The sequence below is a fragment of the Leptonychotes weddellii genome, chromosome 3 (genome assembly GCF_054177405.1).
Source record: "Leptonychotes weddellii isolate Sample4059 chromosome 3, ASM5417740v2, whole genome shotgun sequence".
Classification (NCBI taxonomy): domain Eukaryota; kingdom Metazoa; phylum Chordata; class Mammalia; order Carnivora; family Phocidae; genus Leptonychotes; species Leptonychotes weddellii.
In genome coordinates, this window is record NC_138371.1 from 124406753 (window position 1) to 124422440 (window position 15688).

At 41.5% G+C, this 15688-nt stretch overlaps 1 protein-coding gene across 2 annotated transcripts in view; it reads left to right on the plus strand.

The window, feature by feature from the left end:
- The window catches only part of LCP1 (lymphocyte cytosolic protein 1), a 54488-nt gene that overhangs the window by 33835 nt on the left and 4965 nt on the right, over positions 1-15688 (plus strand). For both annotated transcript variants that reach the window (XM_081814926.1, XM_081814925.1), the window contains 6 exons: positions 102-197; positions 1943-2138; positions 4403-4481; positions 5260-5374; positions 6274-6407; positions 12823-12946. In XM_081814926.1, the coding sequence (XP_081671052.1) occupies positions 102-197; positions 1943-2138; positions 4403-4481; positions 5260-5374; positions 6274-6407; positions 12823-12946 (744 nt within the window). The remainder of the gene's footprint in view (positions 1-101; positions 198-1942; positions 2139-4402; positions 4482-5259; positions 5375-6273; positions 6408-12822; positions 12947-15688) is intronic.

Consider the following 15688-nt stretch of genomic DNA (forward strand, 5'->3'; position numbering starts at 1 on the left):
AAATAAGAAATATAATATGTTTGCTTTTGGGAAATTATTGGCGTGCTAAGTATGTGATTAGCTGTGCTGTTTTGAAATTGTAATTTCTTAATTTCTCACAGGACTCAAAAGCTTATTACCACCTGCTTGAGCAGGTGGCTCCAAAAGGAGATGAAGAAGGTATTCCTGCTGTTGTTATTGACATGTCAGGACTAAGGGTAAGGCCATGTCCCAAGTTGTGTTTAGAGAACATGATGCTGCCTTTGTGTTGGCAATTCCCTGGCCCCGTGTGACCTTGACTCTGGGGTTCCATGAGTGCATGTGTCTGCTTAAAGCCCTGTTAAAACTATTAACAACCGTTAATGGCTTCGGATGATAATTGTGGGAAATTGCATCTGAAAATAGACAGTAAGGAAGGAAAGAAACTAATACCACTCAAATGCCACACACCATGCTCGGCACGTCTGTGTGTCTCATCATTTAAGAGACTCAAGGACCAAGAGGTATTATTATGTTTATTTTTAGGTGCCTGAGTATTATTTCTGGAAATCGGTGGGATATTTATGCAAATAAATAAATTTTCACTTTATCAATGAAAAAACTGAGTCTCAGATGGATTAATTAATATGACAGATTACTGGAAGTTATTTGATCCAAGGCTGGGGTCCTTTTCCTCTGGTAGTAATAAGGAGACAACACCCCCACCTGCTGGTACTAGGTGCCAGGTACCATGTTAGGCACATTGCATACATGGCCTCTGACCCTCGCAAATATCACTAAGCTAAGTGTTAATAACTATTTGCTAGTTGAGAAAGCTGAAGGTCAGAGAGGCCACAGAGCCAGTACCTGACATAGAAAGAATTTAAACCCAGGACGGCTCCAACATTCACCCAGCCACACTCCTACCTCACTACATCACTGGGGAGGTAATCAGAGAAAAGGACTGGGTGGAATTGTGTGAGTTCTTAGAAGTGTCTGGTTTGAGAGTTCTTAAAAACAGCACAGCATGGATCTGAATGTTAAAACTGGTTTTGCCACCACTTTAATACTCACCTCGAGAGGTTGCCTCATTCATTCTTGGGCCTCATTTGTTATCATTAGAATTAAATCCAATGAATTAATATTAAAGTCAACTCATTCCCGAATGACAAGTTCATGAAATGTGTAATGTGCAGTGTCATCTAGTAAAGCATTATGTTAATAAACAATTTAAAATTCTGTTTTCTGAAAATTGGTGGTTTCATAAACTCTTTAAAAAGAGTTTTAAGAATGGTGGACCACATTTCAACAAAACTTTATGTTCTCATAAGAGTCTACTTACAAATGACTGGAGATTGTCTAGAACTATTTGAATATACTTTTAACATATCAAGCCCTCAATCTGAAGTCTGCAAAAGCCAAATTGCTGCTGTAGATTCATGAATGACAATATGTAGCTCGACTAACTGATCACATTTATTGTGTTTGAGTCGCACGCACACCAGCTCCGTGTGGGAAAGGTGGCTATATGAATCAGAAGTTCTTACTGACAGGTGTAAATGTCTTCGATGAACGGACAATAGAGTATTATTTATGACAATAAACACACACTTTTGGTAGACGAAATCTCACAGAGTCTGTATAATAATAAAAAGGAAGCTTCATCATTGAAAATAATTAAGACCAACTTAAATGATAAGCTTATAGAATCTACCGAATCTCTTGAAGAACAGGACAACCAAGCATTCATCTGACATGGTTCTGTACAGAGACGAGAGACTCAATTTCTCAATTTCTGAGATACCTCTTACTTGCTGATTTCGGTTCAGGCAAATACAAGTAATCGTATGCTGTGATTAAGTGTCGATCTGAGGTTAAACACCGAGGGGGTCAGTAAGATGCCCATGTCTTGTTCATGTTACCCCTGCCTCCTTTCTGCGTGGACAGCCTTGACCCAACCTTGACGTGCCCTTCTTCCTTACAGGAGAAGGATGACATCCAGAGGGCGGAATGCATGTTGCAGCAGGCAGAGAGGCTGGGGTGCCGACAGTTTGTCACGGCCACCGATGTTGTCCGAGGGAACCCCAAGTTGAACTTGGCTTTCATTGCCAACCTCTTTAACAGATACCCTGCCCTGCACAAACCAGAGAACCAGGACATCGACTGGGGGGCTCTCGAAGGTAACTGGAAGCCTGTTGCTTAGAGGTTCGGAAAAGCATTCACCACTCTAATTCAAGGGCAGTTCGAAATTACCTGCTAAGCACATATAAACCCCTTACGTGCTGGGGAAGATTTGCAAACAGATCATCAATTCTCTGGTATATAACAAAGAGAATAAATAGATTAATCAAGTCAATTACAGCCAAGCAGGAATAATCAAATACCATTATATCACATCCATTATACATAAGCTTCATCCATTATCAGAATTAAATGTTTTAGGGAAGACAATGCATTTAATTATCAGGTGAAATAAATCCCGAGTTCCAAAAACCTAATTTATGTACTTAATGGCCTGAGTGTTAATTCCTTGCACAAGAGATTGCAGCCGCTCATCATCTAAAAATATTTTAACTTAATGCTGAGAGGTGCTTAGTGAGGTGTTTGTTTCTGTTTTGTTTCTTGGATTTGGATTTGGGAGGTGCGGTGGGGCAGAGTAAAGTTTTGAGGCAGAACCCCTGACAGTTGTATTTTGGGGGTTAGTGCCCTAAGATTGGATGAAAAGCGTGTAGCTATCGTCAGGTTCTTTTTTTCCATCATGAATTAGTCTCAATGTTGAGACAAAAAAAAAAAAAAGACAAAATTAATACTAAATGAATATTGCCAAAGAAAGGAAATCCAGATTTAAAGTATTGATTGATTTTTTTTTTTTTTTTCCTGCAATGCTTTACCCGAGCTGGAAGTGCAAAATTCAATCCGTATTGCAACAGTGCTGCATTTGTATCATTTGATAAATTGTGGTCAGGGGTCCAGGCATTTTGTTGACTACCAAGTATATAAATCAAGCCCTCTAATCACCTACTTCCAGCCGCCTCTGGAACATCCCCATTTGGTTCCTTTGCTATCACTTGAAATTCAGCATATACAAAACGGAAATGATCATTTCTCCTCCCTGTGGCGCACTTCTGCCCTCCCCGCCTCCCACCCATCTCCTGTAGAAACTCTCCATTTTCATTAATCATACCACTTTTTTTTTTTTTCAATCTCCAAAACCCTGGGTCCCACTTTGATATTTTCCTCTTCTTCACCCCTAAATCTACTGAATTAGTAAATACTAACAATTCTTCCTGCAGAAGGGCTTTTAGATTGTTATTTTTCCTTACTGCTTTCTGGACTCTTACTAAATCATACACCAACCATTTCAATAGGTCTTAGGGGCCTGTTCCTCCATTTATCAAGCATTTGAATGTGCCCATGTGCGGGTGGACACACCATCCCCTCTGCGTATTTAATTTAAATGCAGGGGCGCCCGGGTGGCTCAGTCGTTAAGCGTCTGCCTTCGGCTCAGGTCATGATCCCAGGGTCCTGGGATCGAGCCCCATGTCAGGCTCCCTGCTTGGTGGGGAGCCTGCTTCTCCCTCTCCCACTCCCCTGCTTGTGTTCCTGCTCTCACTATCTCTCTCTCTCTGTCAAATAAATAAATAAAATCTTTAAATGCATATTGCCCTTCAGTAATTTTGCACCCTGCTGCCAGGCACATCACACTTCCGCCTTCATTATATCTCTGCCTTGCTCAAGAATTTATTGTCGTAATTACAAAAAGAACCTATGATGACTGGCATTGTCTAATATATCAACCCAAATCTGGTGGTTGGCGTTCAGAGAGCCCCAATTCTGGTTGCAGCCACCAAGCAGCCTTCTCTCCGCGAATCACACAGATTCTGAAAAATGACTTCCTGATTGTTTTAATACAGACCTCGTCTGTCACTCCCTTCATGCTCGTATGTATGCTGTCTTCTCTTCCCACTACTTCCTGATGCCTCAAATCCTCTCCTCTTTCCTCCTTCCGGTCCGGGTTTTACTAGCCCTATAAGGTGAAGCTCAAACTCCACTCCATTCCAAACTGTTCTCTCTCCTATTTCAACTCAAGGAGCAAATATGTTCACCTCATGTGTTGGCCCTGGGGCTTGCATGATCTCGCTTTGTTGCCTAAAAGTCTTGTTTCTCCTGAAAGAATGTGAACTTTTGGGGGCCGACTGTGAACTGCTTCTCCACACAGGAACTTGTGCCCTACTAACATGCTATAGAAACACTCGCTGAGTTGGACTAGGAAAGAAAAAACGAACACAGAATAACGGTCCTCATCCAAATCCATTAAGGTTTATTGAATGAGGTTTCTTCATTCTAGATTCAATTTTTATTATAGCCTCTTTAGTTAAACTTTGGTCATAAAAAAGGCATATTTTCTAGGCGCCCGAAAGATAACAGGTCTTCATTAATTTAGGTGAGACAAGGGAAGAGCGGACATTTAGGAACTGGATGAATTCCTTGGGCGTTAACCCTCGAGTCAATCACTTGTACAGGTAAGAGAATGTGGGGACTCATCTTTTTTTTTTTTTTTTTAAGATTTTATTTATTTATTTGACAGAGAGAGACAGCAAGAGAGGGAACACAAGCAGGGGGAGTGGGAGAGGGAGAAGCAGGCTTCCCGCCGAGCAGGGAGCCCGATGCGGGGCTCAATCCCAGGATCCTGGGATCATGACCTGAGCTGAAGGCAGATGCTTAACGACTGAGCCACCCAGGTGCCCCGGGACTCATCTTCAATGGGAGACACCGAGACCTTGGAAGATCCCCGTGATTTCAAATATCTCTGTAGTGTGCAGTTCTCTTCACAAATGTGTGCACCTTGATGAGAAAGGGGCTAGTGCCAAATTGAGCTGCAGGTGTTGGCTCTTTAGCTGAGAAACTCACTTCAGTACAAAATCATAACCCAGCAAAAGGACAGATTTACTACATGTTGTAAGCCTGTGATCTGCTTCTAAGCAGGCAAAACAAAAAAATACTAAGTTTATGGTGACGTGTCTCCTGTGCCATTTGTTGGAGCCATATTTCTTTTCCTGGAGGCAGCATGCTCCAGCTCCAGGGGCATAGATAGCCACAGCTGGAAGAGACCTCGAGTAAGTTTCTTCAATTTCTCTAAGTCAGAGTTTCTTCACCTCTAAAGATGAAGCTACGAATACCAATTTCTGTCGGGTTGTTGCAAACGTTCCTTGTGCTGATACATAAGGAAGTGCCTGCCCACCATAGGCCCTTAATAAATGGTGGCTCTCTGAGAATTCTTTTGTGTTTGTTTTTGTCCAGTGACTTATCAGATGCCCTGGTCATCTTCCAGCTCTATGAAAAGATTAAAGTCCCTGTTGATTGGAACAGAGTAAACAAACCACCATACCCCAAACTGGGGGGCAACATGAAGAAGGTAAACAATGACTCTTCAGATGTTCCAACAGGCAGGTGAAGTCATAAGCCTGCAAGGGCACCCTGTGAATACTTTATTAGGAGGCCAAACTTAGATAAGTAATGTTTATCCGGGATTAAATTATAGCACAGCAATCAGAAGCCTGAATGGTTTCATTAAAGTGAGTCCATTATTTCAGTTGATTACTTATTTATAATTCCATGTTGGATGTCTTTAAACATTATGATGTAAAAATTCTAATTAAGATAATTAGTGCAAGCAGAGCCACAGGGTCACTTTTCCACCAGCAGGATCCTTATTCTAATTTCCTAAAGAATTAGAGCTTTGTACTGACAGTTTGACTTGTACAAATAGTTTGTCTAATGTCAACACAGTGGGAACATACTGTTTTTGTAAAAGCAGCGATGGGGTTGGCACACATATTTCTCACCATTCCTAGTCTTTTTGGCTCTTAATGATCCAAGCGTAGCCACGGGAATACCTCCCTGTCCCACATGTCAGCCCATTATGTGCATGTAGGATGGAGAATCCAGATTTTCCATGACAATCTCCATGCATTCAGCTGTTTCAGGAATACCATGAACAGGTAACTGAGCATGGCCCTCTATTTCTGGAGTGTGATGTAGCCATGACAGTGTTCATAATAATTCATTTTGGTTTTGCACTTAGACTATGAATATGTTTTGGTGGAAGTGAGGGGTTCTATTTAAAAAAAAAAAAAAAAAGATGGGAAATTCTTGGACTAGTTTAGAACCCTAGCATTGCAGAACCAGGCAAGACTTGAGAGATCATTCAGCCTGACAACATTTATTTCATTTTGTGTCTTTATTTTTAGTATCTTGTATTTCTCATCATAGAGATGATGACATTAGAATGTTTTCCTTCTTGCTCATTAACAGCTTGAAAATTGTAACTATGCAGTGGAGTTGGGGAAGAATCAAGCTAAGTTCTCCCTGGTTGGCATCGGGGGACAAGATCTCAATGAAGGAAACCGCACTCTAACATTAGCCTTGATTTGGCAGTTAATGAGAAGGTAACGTAACTCAGGGAAATGACTTTTTATTGAGTATATTATTGACCTGGAAACATACTAGCAAATGTTCAGGAATGTGGTTTGAACTAGCAAAATGGTATTTTAAGCTAAACTTAAAACCAAAGGAGTGTTTTGTTATTTTCCTGTTCTGTTTTGTTTTGTTTCTTTTCAGGTTGTTTAAGTTTTCTTTCAGGTAGTTTGAAGCTTTTTTATTAGATTCCTAAACATTTTAGATGGTTTTGTCCTCTTAATGAATCACCCCATTTTCATTATGGTGTGACCCTCTTTATTCCTGGTAATATTTTCTTTGAAATCTACTTTTTCTAATGTTAATATAGCCACTCCAGCTTTCTCTTGATTAATTTTAGCATACATGTCTTTTTCCAACCTTTTATTTTTAGATTTGTGTAAATAGTCAATTATCTTTTAAAGAGGCTTTCCAAAGATGAGGGAAATGTGCTATATATACTATACTTACCCATTTGCCATTTCCAGTGCTTTTCCATGGTGTAGATACAGATTTCCATGATATCATTTGCCTTCTCTCTGAAATATTTCTAACAGTGTAGATCTGCTGGGGAGGAAGCATTCTAGCTTCTAGATGTCTAAAAAGTCTTTATTTCATTTTTCATTTTTGAAAGATATTTTCTCTGTGGAATTCTAGATCGATAGTTTTTTTCTTACAGTTCTTTAAAGATAGTGTTCTTTGCCTTCTGGCTTGCATTGTTTCCAATGATAAATCTGTTGTCATTTTTTTTTTTTTTTAAGATTTTATTTATCTATTTGAGAGAGAGAATGAGAGAGAGAGAGAGCGCATGAGGGGGGGAGGGTCAGAGAGAAAAGCAGACTCCCTGCTGAGCAGGGAGCCCGATGCGGGACTCGATCCTGGGACTCCAGATCATGACCTGAGCCAAAGGCAGTCGCTTAACCAACTGAGCCACCCAGGCGCCCTCTGTTGTCATTCTTATCTTGATTCCTTGGTATATAATGTCTTTTTTCTCTAGCTTTCAGATTTTCTCTTTACCACTGTTTTTAAGCAAGTGGATTATAATGGGCTTTGGTCTTTCGCATGCTTGAGGTTTGTTGAACTTCTTGAATCTGAGGGTTTGTAATGTTCATCAAATATGGAAAACTTTTGGTCTTTATTTCCTGAAATATATTTCCTGTACAACTCACCCCAATTTGTTCTGGGGGGACTCTGGGTACATACCTATTTGGTCATTTGAAGTTGTCCCAAGGTTCATTGATACTCTATTCATTTTTCCCCTCTGTTTGATTTTTCCTCTCTCTGTTTCATTTGGGATAATTTCTATTGCTTGGTCTTCAAATTCACTAATCTCTTCTTCTGTAATGTCTAATCTTGTATCAATCCCATCTGGTGTATATATTTTTTTTATCTCAGACGTTACAGTTTTCATGTATAAAAATTTTGAAAGAAAGGCTTTAAAACCACTGGGTTTTTTGTCTTTTGTGTTTATCAAGCATGACTTTTTTTTTTTTGAAGATTTTATTTATTTATTTTAGACGTTACAGTTTTCATGTATAAAAATTTTGGGTCTTTTCAGTGTCCCCCATGTCTCTTTCTTCCACCTTCTTGAACATATAGAACATAATTATAGTAGCTGTTATTTCTGGGTCTGATTCTATTAATTGATTTTTATCCTCATTTTGGGTCATATTTTACTGCTTCTTTGCATGCCTACTAATTTTTTATTATATATGAGGCATTGTGAATTCCACCTTGCTGTGTGCTGATATTTCTGTATTCCTTTAAATAGTCTTGAATTTTGTCCTGGGATGCAGTTACTTAAACACAGTCTGATCCTTTTGAGGCTTATTTAAAGTTTAAATAGTCTTGAGCTAATTTTGTCTCTCAGTACTGAGATAATCTCCTCTAAGTATTGAACTTGATGCTCCAGGTATCGTGAGGTGTTTCTACTCTGACTGGTGGGAACCAAATTATTTCCAGTGCTGTGTTTGTTCTGAGAATCATTCTGCTCATTCGTTTCTGACAGTTCTTGTCCCAGTCTCTGGTAGTTTGCTCACACACATGCATTGAGTAATACTCAGCTAAAGACTTATGACAAACCCTCTGAAGATGTCTGGAGCTTTCTTTCTAGATTACTCTTTCCTCTCCAGGCAGCTCTCTCCTCTCTGGTATTCTGCCCCACAAATTTCAGACACCTTGGTTTCCTTGAGTTCTCAATCCTGTCCTCTCAACTCAGGGGGACTGCTATGCTCTGCTCGGGTTCTCTCTCTCTCTCTGCACAGTCTTAGGGCTCACCAGGTTTGCTTTCCTTCTTTCAGGGACCACTGTTTTGTGCTTACTTTGTCCAGTAAGGCTGAAGGGTAAGGCCGGTCCCCGTTACCACACCATGCCCAAAGCAGAATTTCCTGCTAGTTCATCACAAGACTATTTTAGATGCCTTTTAGAGTTGAATTAATGTGAGAGCCTTTGACAAGGTAGAATGTAATATATAAATAGAAAATACAAGAAAAGTAAATGATTTTTGGTGCAAAAGCATGAGCTTGGGAGGAATTTAAGATAGCAAATCTTTAAGTGTAAAATAGTTTGCTTTTAAATGCTTCACTCTTTCCCCCTATCCTGGTGGCCTTGACCAGGCAGAAATCTTACATCCCTTTATTAGAGCCTATGTCACTGTGACTTAATTCATTTTCTACCTGGAAGGAAGTTCCAGAAACCACATGTCACATTACATGATGTCTCACAAGTGAATGGCAAAGACAAGGTGTGTAGTGTCTCTAGGCACTTCAGCTTTATTCCCAAGCCACTGTCTCTAGGTCCTGATACTCATAATGGTCCTCTAAGTATGTCAGTGTTTCCAGGTGATGTGGTATAATCAGAAGTGATCATGATGGAGTTTGCTACCTGATTCACACTTGCTTTACCAAGTATAGCGCTCTACTACTCATCTCTAAACTGGGGTCTCCTTGAAGTTTAAAGGCAGATGTCATAAGGCTTTTCTGGGACAGAAAACTCCAGAGCTAAAGGAACTTGAGCCCCATCTTCTATCTTGCTGCATACTTCTAGGATGTTACTGAAAGCCCCTAAGGGCTGCCGCACCAGTGTATTTTCAGAAACATGTGACCTAGTCTCCATTGTCTTTCATGTGTGTTTTTAATTCTTAATAGACTGACTTGGGCTACTGATTGCTTTAAAAAACAAAACAGATCTTTCTAGTTGCAATGGTTAAGTTGACTTTTGGGTTTGGATATGAGATAATCTTTGATATTTTCTCTTTTAATGATAAAAAAAAAAACCCTCAGGCCAACTCTAAGCCATTTTGAATTTCATAATACCTGAAAATCACCTTGTAATATCATCTTTGTTCTGTAATCTTATAGAAACGTGGCCCGATGTTGTACTTGATAGCTGGTTTATATACGATAAGGTCTAGACTGCAGCCTGCTGTCCCTACCTGGCTAATCATTCACATTTCTCATGAGTGTTTACTCAAGAATGGTGCATATAAGAAAGTGGACAGAGAAATACATTACTGTTGAAGGCGATGGAATGACTGATAATTATGTAAATGCCACCAGAGGGGATCTTTTTCCTCTCTGTGCCACACATTAACAGATGTATTAAATTTAGAGCTAGTTCTAGCTGGAATTTATTTCATTGGATTGCACAGATGTGCTAATTTGGCCATTTATCTGGACAATAAATGGTGTGTCATTTTTTCCCCCTAAGAACAAATGAGAGATGTGTGCTTAAGCCTCCGTCTCCCCTTCAGGAGCCTGGAAATCGTTCTCAGGTTAGAAAGCTGGCAAACGGTGTATGTATAAATTTGGAGACAGAAGCTAGAAAGAAGGAAGCTGCCAGCAGACGGCGGTGTCAGACTCCAGCAAATGAACAAAGAGGCAGGCAAATGAGAAATTCACCCCAGATCAAACAGGCTGTGGACTGTGAATTTGGGTTAGGTCCTTGCAAAACAAAACACCATGGTTGGTCCCTCTGGGTCAAATGTTAAATAAATCAAACAAGCATTGGAAGGCAGGAAGGCAAGCAAGTAATAATCGCAGCCCCTCCGGCGCTGCGCATGCACACCTCATCCATCCTCTTCTGTTGAATCGGGCACTGGCTGAAGCTAAGGCTCGCGACACCCTTTCACTGTGACCGATGGTTTCTCAGCACAGGGCAGTGTGCAAGCACCAGTGATACTGGGGGTCCTGTCTGGAGGTTCCAGTTAATGAAAGCACTGTTGCCCCAAAACATGTTTGATGGTATGGAGTGATTATCTCACAAGGAAAATCCTAGGTAGACCTGGGCCACATTGATTTTTGTTTTACATTTTGAATCTATAGCTAGTGCTTTTAGTGGACTGTCCAGAGTGGAGACTCCAACCTAATTCTGTCCTTTCTTCCCTTTGTTTTTACCGTTGTACTTACAGGTGGGTATACGATTCCATTTAAACCGCCACACCTCCCTTGAGGTGGGCGAAGGGCAATTTTGTACTCACCAGAATCCTGTGCCACCATGAGGGACCGTACTCAGACCCTAATGCAGCCAGCTGCCTCCATGCTTTTCTGTATGTCTCTCAGTTTCCCTGGTCCTCGGTGGCTTTTTGTGTTTGCACAGATAGATTTTTGTATTGAGGTGAGCCTGTGTATACCAGTTTCTTCCCTAGCTTCTGTCCACTTGAGAGTGTTGTCAGGGAGGAAGAATTTACTCTGCCTTTCAGGGTCCTTCTAGCCAGCATAGGAATCAAACTGACATGAGACAGATTAATAGGAGAAAAGCAAATTTAATTTTGTATGAACAGGAAACCACACAGACGTGGAAATTCCAAAGATGGTCAGGCGAAATGAAGTTGTACATCATTCTGGACTAAGGAGAAGGGGTAGGGGTCTGGGACTTCAAAGGAAAGGAATGTAATTCACAGGAAGATGAAGAGAGTAAATGTTTGGTAAACGGATGTTTGGTGGGGCCACTCAGAAACATGGGACATAGAGAACTTTGATCAAACAGGCCTTGCTAGGTTCCCTCCTGTCTACCATACGTCATTCATGGTATAATGCAATTATCTATGTTGATAGCTCTCTTCCTGGAGTAGGTCCTCTATCTAAATTCTTTTCGGCAGGTCTGGAGGGAGGTAAAGAGCTTTTCCTGAATCTGCTGGGTTTTGATTGCTTTTAAGTCAAAATAATCTTCATGCCCTTGGCCCCTACACTGTCAACAAAGCAGTATGGACATCCTGACAAAGGGAAGTGAGAATTCACCCCTGAGACGAGTGGAGCCTCTAGCAGATCAGACTCCATTTGTCCCATGAGGCAGTACATAGACATGACGGATGAAGTGTGCACTCACCTGCCTTTTCTTACCATGTTCACCAGGCGGAAATGCTTCACTGTTAACGGTAAAGGCTCATAACTCAATACCCAAGCTTCCTATCAGGAAACAAGAAGCCAGTGATGCCAGAAAACATTATCTCAAGAACTGATCAAAACTGGGGCCTTTTTCCAGGATAGGATTATTTTGAAAATCTACCTGAGCCTTATCCCATTCATACCCATTAATTCCTTAGGCTTTGGTCCCATCTCTGGGCCCAAACTAAGTATTTCTCACCTTGACTTTCTCCTTGCTTTCCCTGGGAGAAAGTTATACTAGTTATTGCACCTACCACTCTACTCTTTGATTTACTAGAGCTTGAAGCATCTTTTTTTTTTTTAAGATTTTATTTATTTGATAGAGACACAGTGAGAGAGGGAACACAAGCAGGGGGAGTGGGAGAGGGAGAAGCAGGCTTCCTGCTGAGCAGGGAGCCCAGTGAGGGACTAGATCCCAAGACCCTGAGATCACGACCCGAGCCGAAGGCAGATGCCCGACTACTGAGTCACCCAGGCCCCCCTTGAAGCATCTTTTTCATCTTTTCCCCAAAAAACCCAATTCTCATAACAGTATGCATCTAAGGTGATTCTTAGGCTCAGACTAAAGATTAACTTTGGTCTGTGTATTCCTAATATTTCTACTTTTATGGTATAAGAAGGGAACTCTTCTCTTTTTCCTTTATTATGTTGGCCCCTTGGGTTTTTCTAACATTGACTTGTCCCTCCATTTTTGTGGTTCCTTTAAGAAAAGTGTCACGGGTTTGAATCTTGGCTTTGCTTTCCCTCTCTTCTGCTTTCCCTTCCTACTCAGAGCAATGACAGTGCTTAGAAGGAGGCATTTGCTCTGCATCTCACGATAATAACCACAAAGCTACATTTTAAATTATATTCTAAAAGGAAATAATGTTGTTTTTATTTTATTTTTTCCTTGCAAATGTAATGGTGTCCAGGCTATCTTCTGAGGCATACCTAGAAAGAAAGGAACATTTGTACCCTGGCTACTTTCTGTGTTACCGAATTCCTTAGCGACTTTTTTCCAGAAATCATTCTTGATTTTGTTCAGGTACACGTTGAATATTCTTGAAGAAATTGGAGGCGGGCAGAAGGTCAATGATGACATTATTGTCAACTGGGTGAATGAAACATTGAAGGAAGCAGCAAAAAGTTCATCCATCTCTAGTTTCAAGGTAAAAAGTCTTAGTCTACTGCTCACGGCCACCTGAGCTCTATGCTTATCTTTGTTGTTTTCACTCTGTTTTAAAGTGACCTTGAGTGTGAGGTGTCTGAGGCTCCCCCTCCAATTTTGATTTTGCTTGAATGACCCATTACTGTTTTGGTGTTCACGGGCCATTTCATTGACAAATTTCTTGTCACTTTCTCCTGTAATAACTAATTTTAAAAACTCATCATTTTAAACCCATTATTTTAGGCATTTTTCTTCCAAAGTAACATAAAATACGATAATATTTTTTAAATGCACACAGCTTCACGATTCAGATTATGATCTTAATGATGGTGGAATATAAAATGCTAAAAGATCTCCCACGTGGTGTTTTTTGGGGAAAAGCAGTTGTGTACTTGTATCCAAATCCCATTTTTATTAAAAACTGCATTATACTTTATTAAATTTCTTAACTCATGTTTCATACATTAGCTGGATCCTTCCTCTAAGGACTTGCGCACTTGATTCATGTCATAATGTCTGTGCCATCTTAACTATGGTTTTTTTGTTTTGTTTTAAAGGTCAGGAATTAGGGGGAGGGATCCCTTCAGAGTTTGTATTAACATGATTGGTGAGGCAGTTTGTCATGATTCAGTCTTCTGCTTCAAAGTCAAGAAAAAAAAAAAATTAAAATTTCACCCACCAAAAAGAGCAGACAGTATTTCTGAGTTGTGCTCTACCAGGAGCATCCACTCCCTGTGAGCTCATCACAGATAATGGCCGCCTTTGTCTCTCCTCTAGCTTACCCTTCAGTCTGAAGAGCTGAGCAGAGGTAGGAGCAGAGAGGCTGGTGAGAGGCGTGAGCAAGTTCTTCCAAAAAAAAAAAAAAAAAGATTTGGAAGGGCAGACTTTGTCTGGACTCTGCTGTTGCAGTAAGGAAGCAGCTATAGAAAATACATAAATGAATGGGCATGGCTGTGTTCCAATAAAACTTTATTTATAAAAGCAGACAACATGCCAAATCTGGGAGCACTCTCAATAGGGACTGTGCCCTGAGCACCAGGGGCTCCTTGTTTGTAATGCCTCGTGTCAGCTCACCAACATCGTGAAGGCAGCTTTACTGGCTACCTCATTTTATAGGTAAGGAAACGAGCTCAAGTGATTGAGGTTACAGCTAGTAATTGCAGGAGATGATCCATCAGTGAGCAGAAAGCGCCTTTACCTGCGAGGGCAGGTTACAGAGCAGCGTGTAGCCAGGGTCACTGAAGCCTTACCTGCAGCGCTCGGGTTGGTCGCCCGGGGGTGCAATCTCTCCATACAACAGCGGCCACGGCCGCCCATTAGGGCGCCCTGTGGCTTCCGGGCTGTTCTCGTGGGGACTCCCTCTTGAGAATGTTCGACAGCTCTTTTACTCCTTGTGTCGCTCTGGGCTAATTTTCTCCTGTCTTCTCATAAAGTCATTACAGAATTGATTAAGTAAAAAAAATAAAATAAATAAAACACAAAAGGAAAATGTCCAATTAGCCCCACATTCCTTTTAAGTGAAACCCTTAAAAAAAAAAAAAATGAGGGGCGCCTGGGTGGCTCAGATGGTTGAGCGTCTGCCTTCGGCTCAGGTCATGATCCCAGGGTCCTGGGATCGAGTCCCGCATCGGGCTCCCTGCTAGGTGGGGAGCCTGCTTCTCTCCCTCTGCCTCTGCCTCTCTCTCTCTCTCTCTCTGACTTTCATGAATTAAAAAAAAAAAAAAAAAAATGAACACAGTTCACTCTTGATTAACCATTTTGGAACTAGTCCTGGTCCCCCCCGCCCCCCAATCTATGCTAGCGAGCTCTGCCTGTCAGCGCTTTGACAAGACTGTGGGCAGAAAGCAGGGGAGGAGGCCAAACTCAGATCCCTCCATTTTGCTTCCCGCGTGGCTCTTCAAAAGATTCTGTGGAGATAGAAGCTCAGGCTAATGTTGGAAATTAGATTACGATTACATAGTGATTTTAATTTTGTAATAGTCCTCACATTACCGAGGAGTAAATAAAAATGGACCCATTATATTTTTTTTTTAAGATTTTATTTATTTATTTATTCATGAGAGACAGAGAGAGAGAGAGAGGCAGAGGGAGAAGCAGGCTTCCCGCGGAGCGGGGAGCCCGATGCGGGACTCGATCCCAGGACCCTGGGATCATGACCTGAGCCGAAGGCAGACGCTCAACCATCTGAGCCACCCAGGCGCCCGGACCCATTATATTTTTTAAAATATCATTCCTCTCCTCCAGAGGACCGATGCTAGAGACCTAGCATCTCGCAGGGGTCCTGTAGCTTGTTCTTGCTAAGAATGCATTCTGATTTGAACCCTCAAGGTGTGCAGTGTTTGGATTTGACTGTGCTCAGAGGGTCACGCGCAGTCGCCTCTCCATGCATGCGCTCAGGTGCCCAGGAGAGGGGACAGCAGACGGGAGCACTCGCAGCTCTAGGCGTGAACATGAAAATGTTTTCAATGCCAAAGAAAGAGCTCACGCTCTTACGTCGGACTTCCTAGGTTCAAATGCCAGCCCAACCACTTACCAGTAAGTCACCGAACCTCAGAAACTCCCTTTACACACTGTCCATTAAGAGGAGATGCCTAGACCTGAGGCTGGTGGTGACACATGAGGTAACCTATGAGAAGTTCCGGGCAAACCGTGAGGCACTGACTGGTACTAGTTAGTGTCATTGCATATTAATCACACTGCCGTAACCGCCTCCTTGGACCTACAGACGCTATTCTTTCCCTGA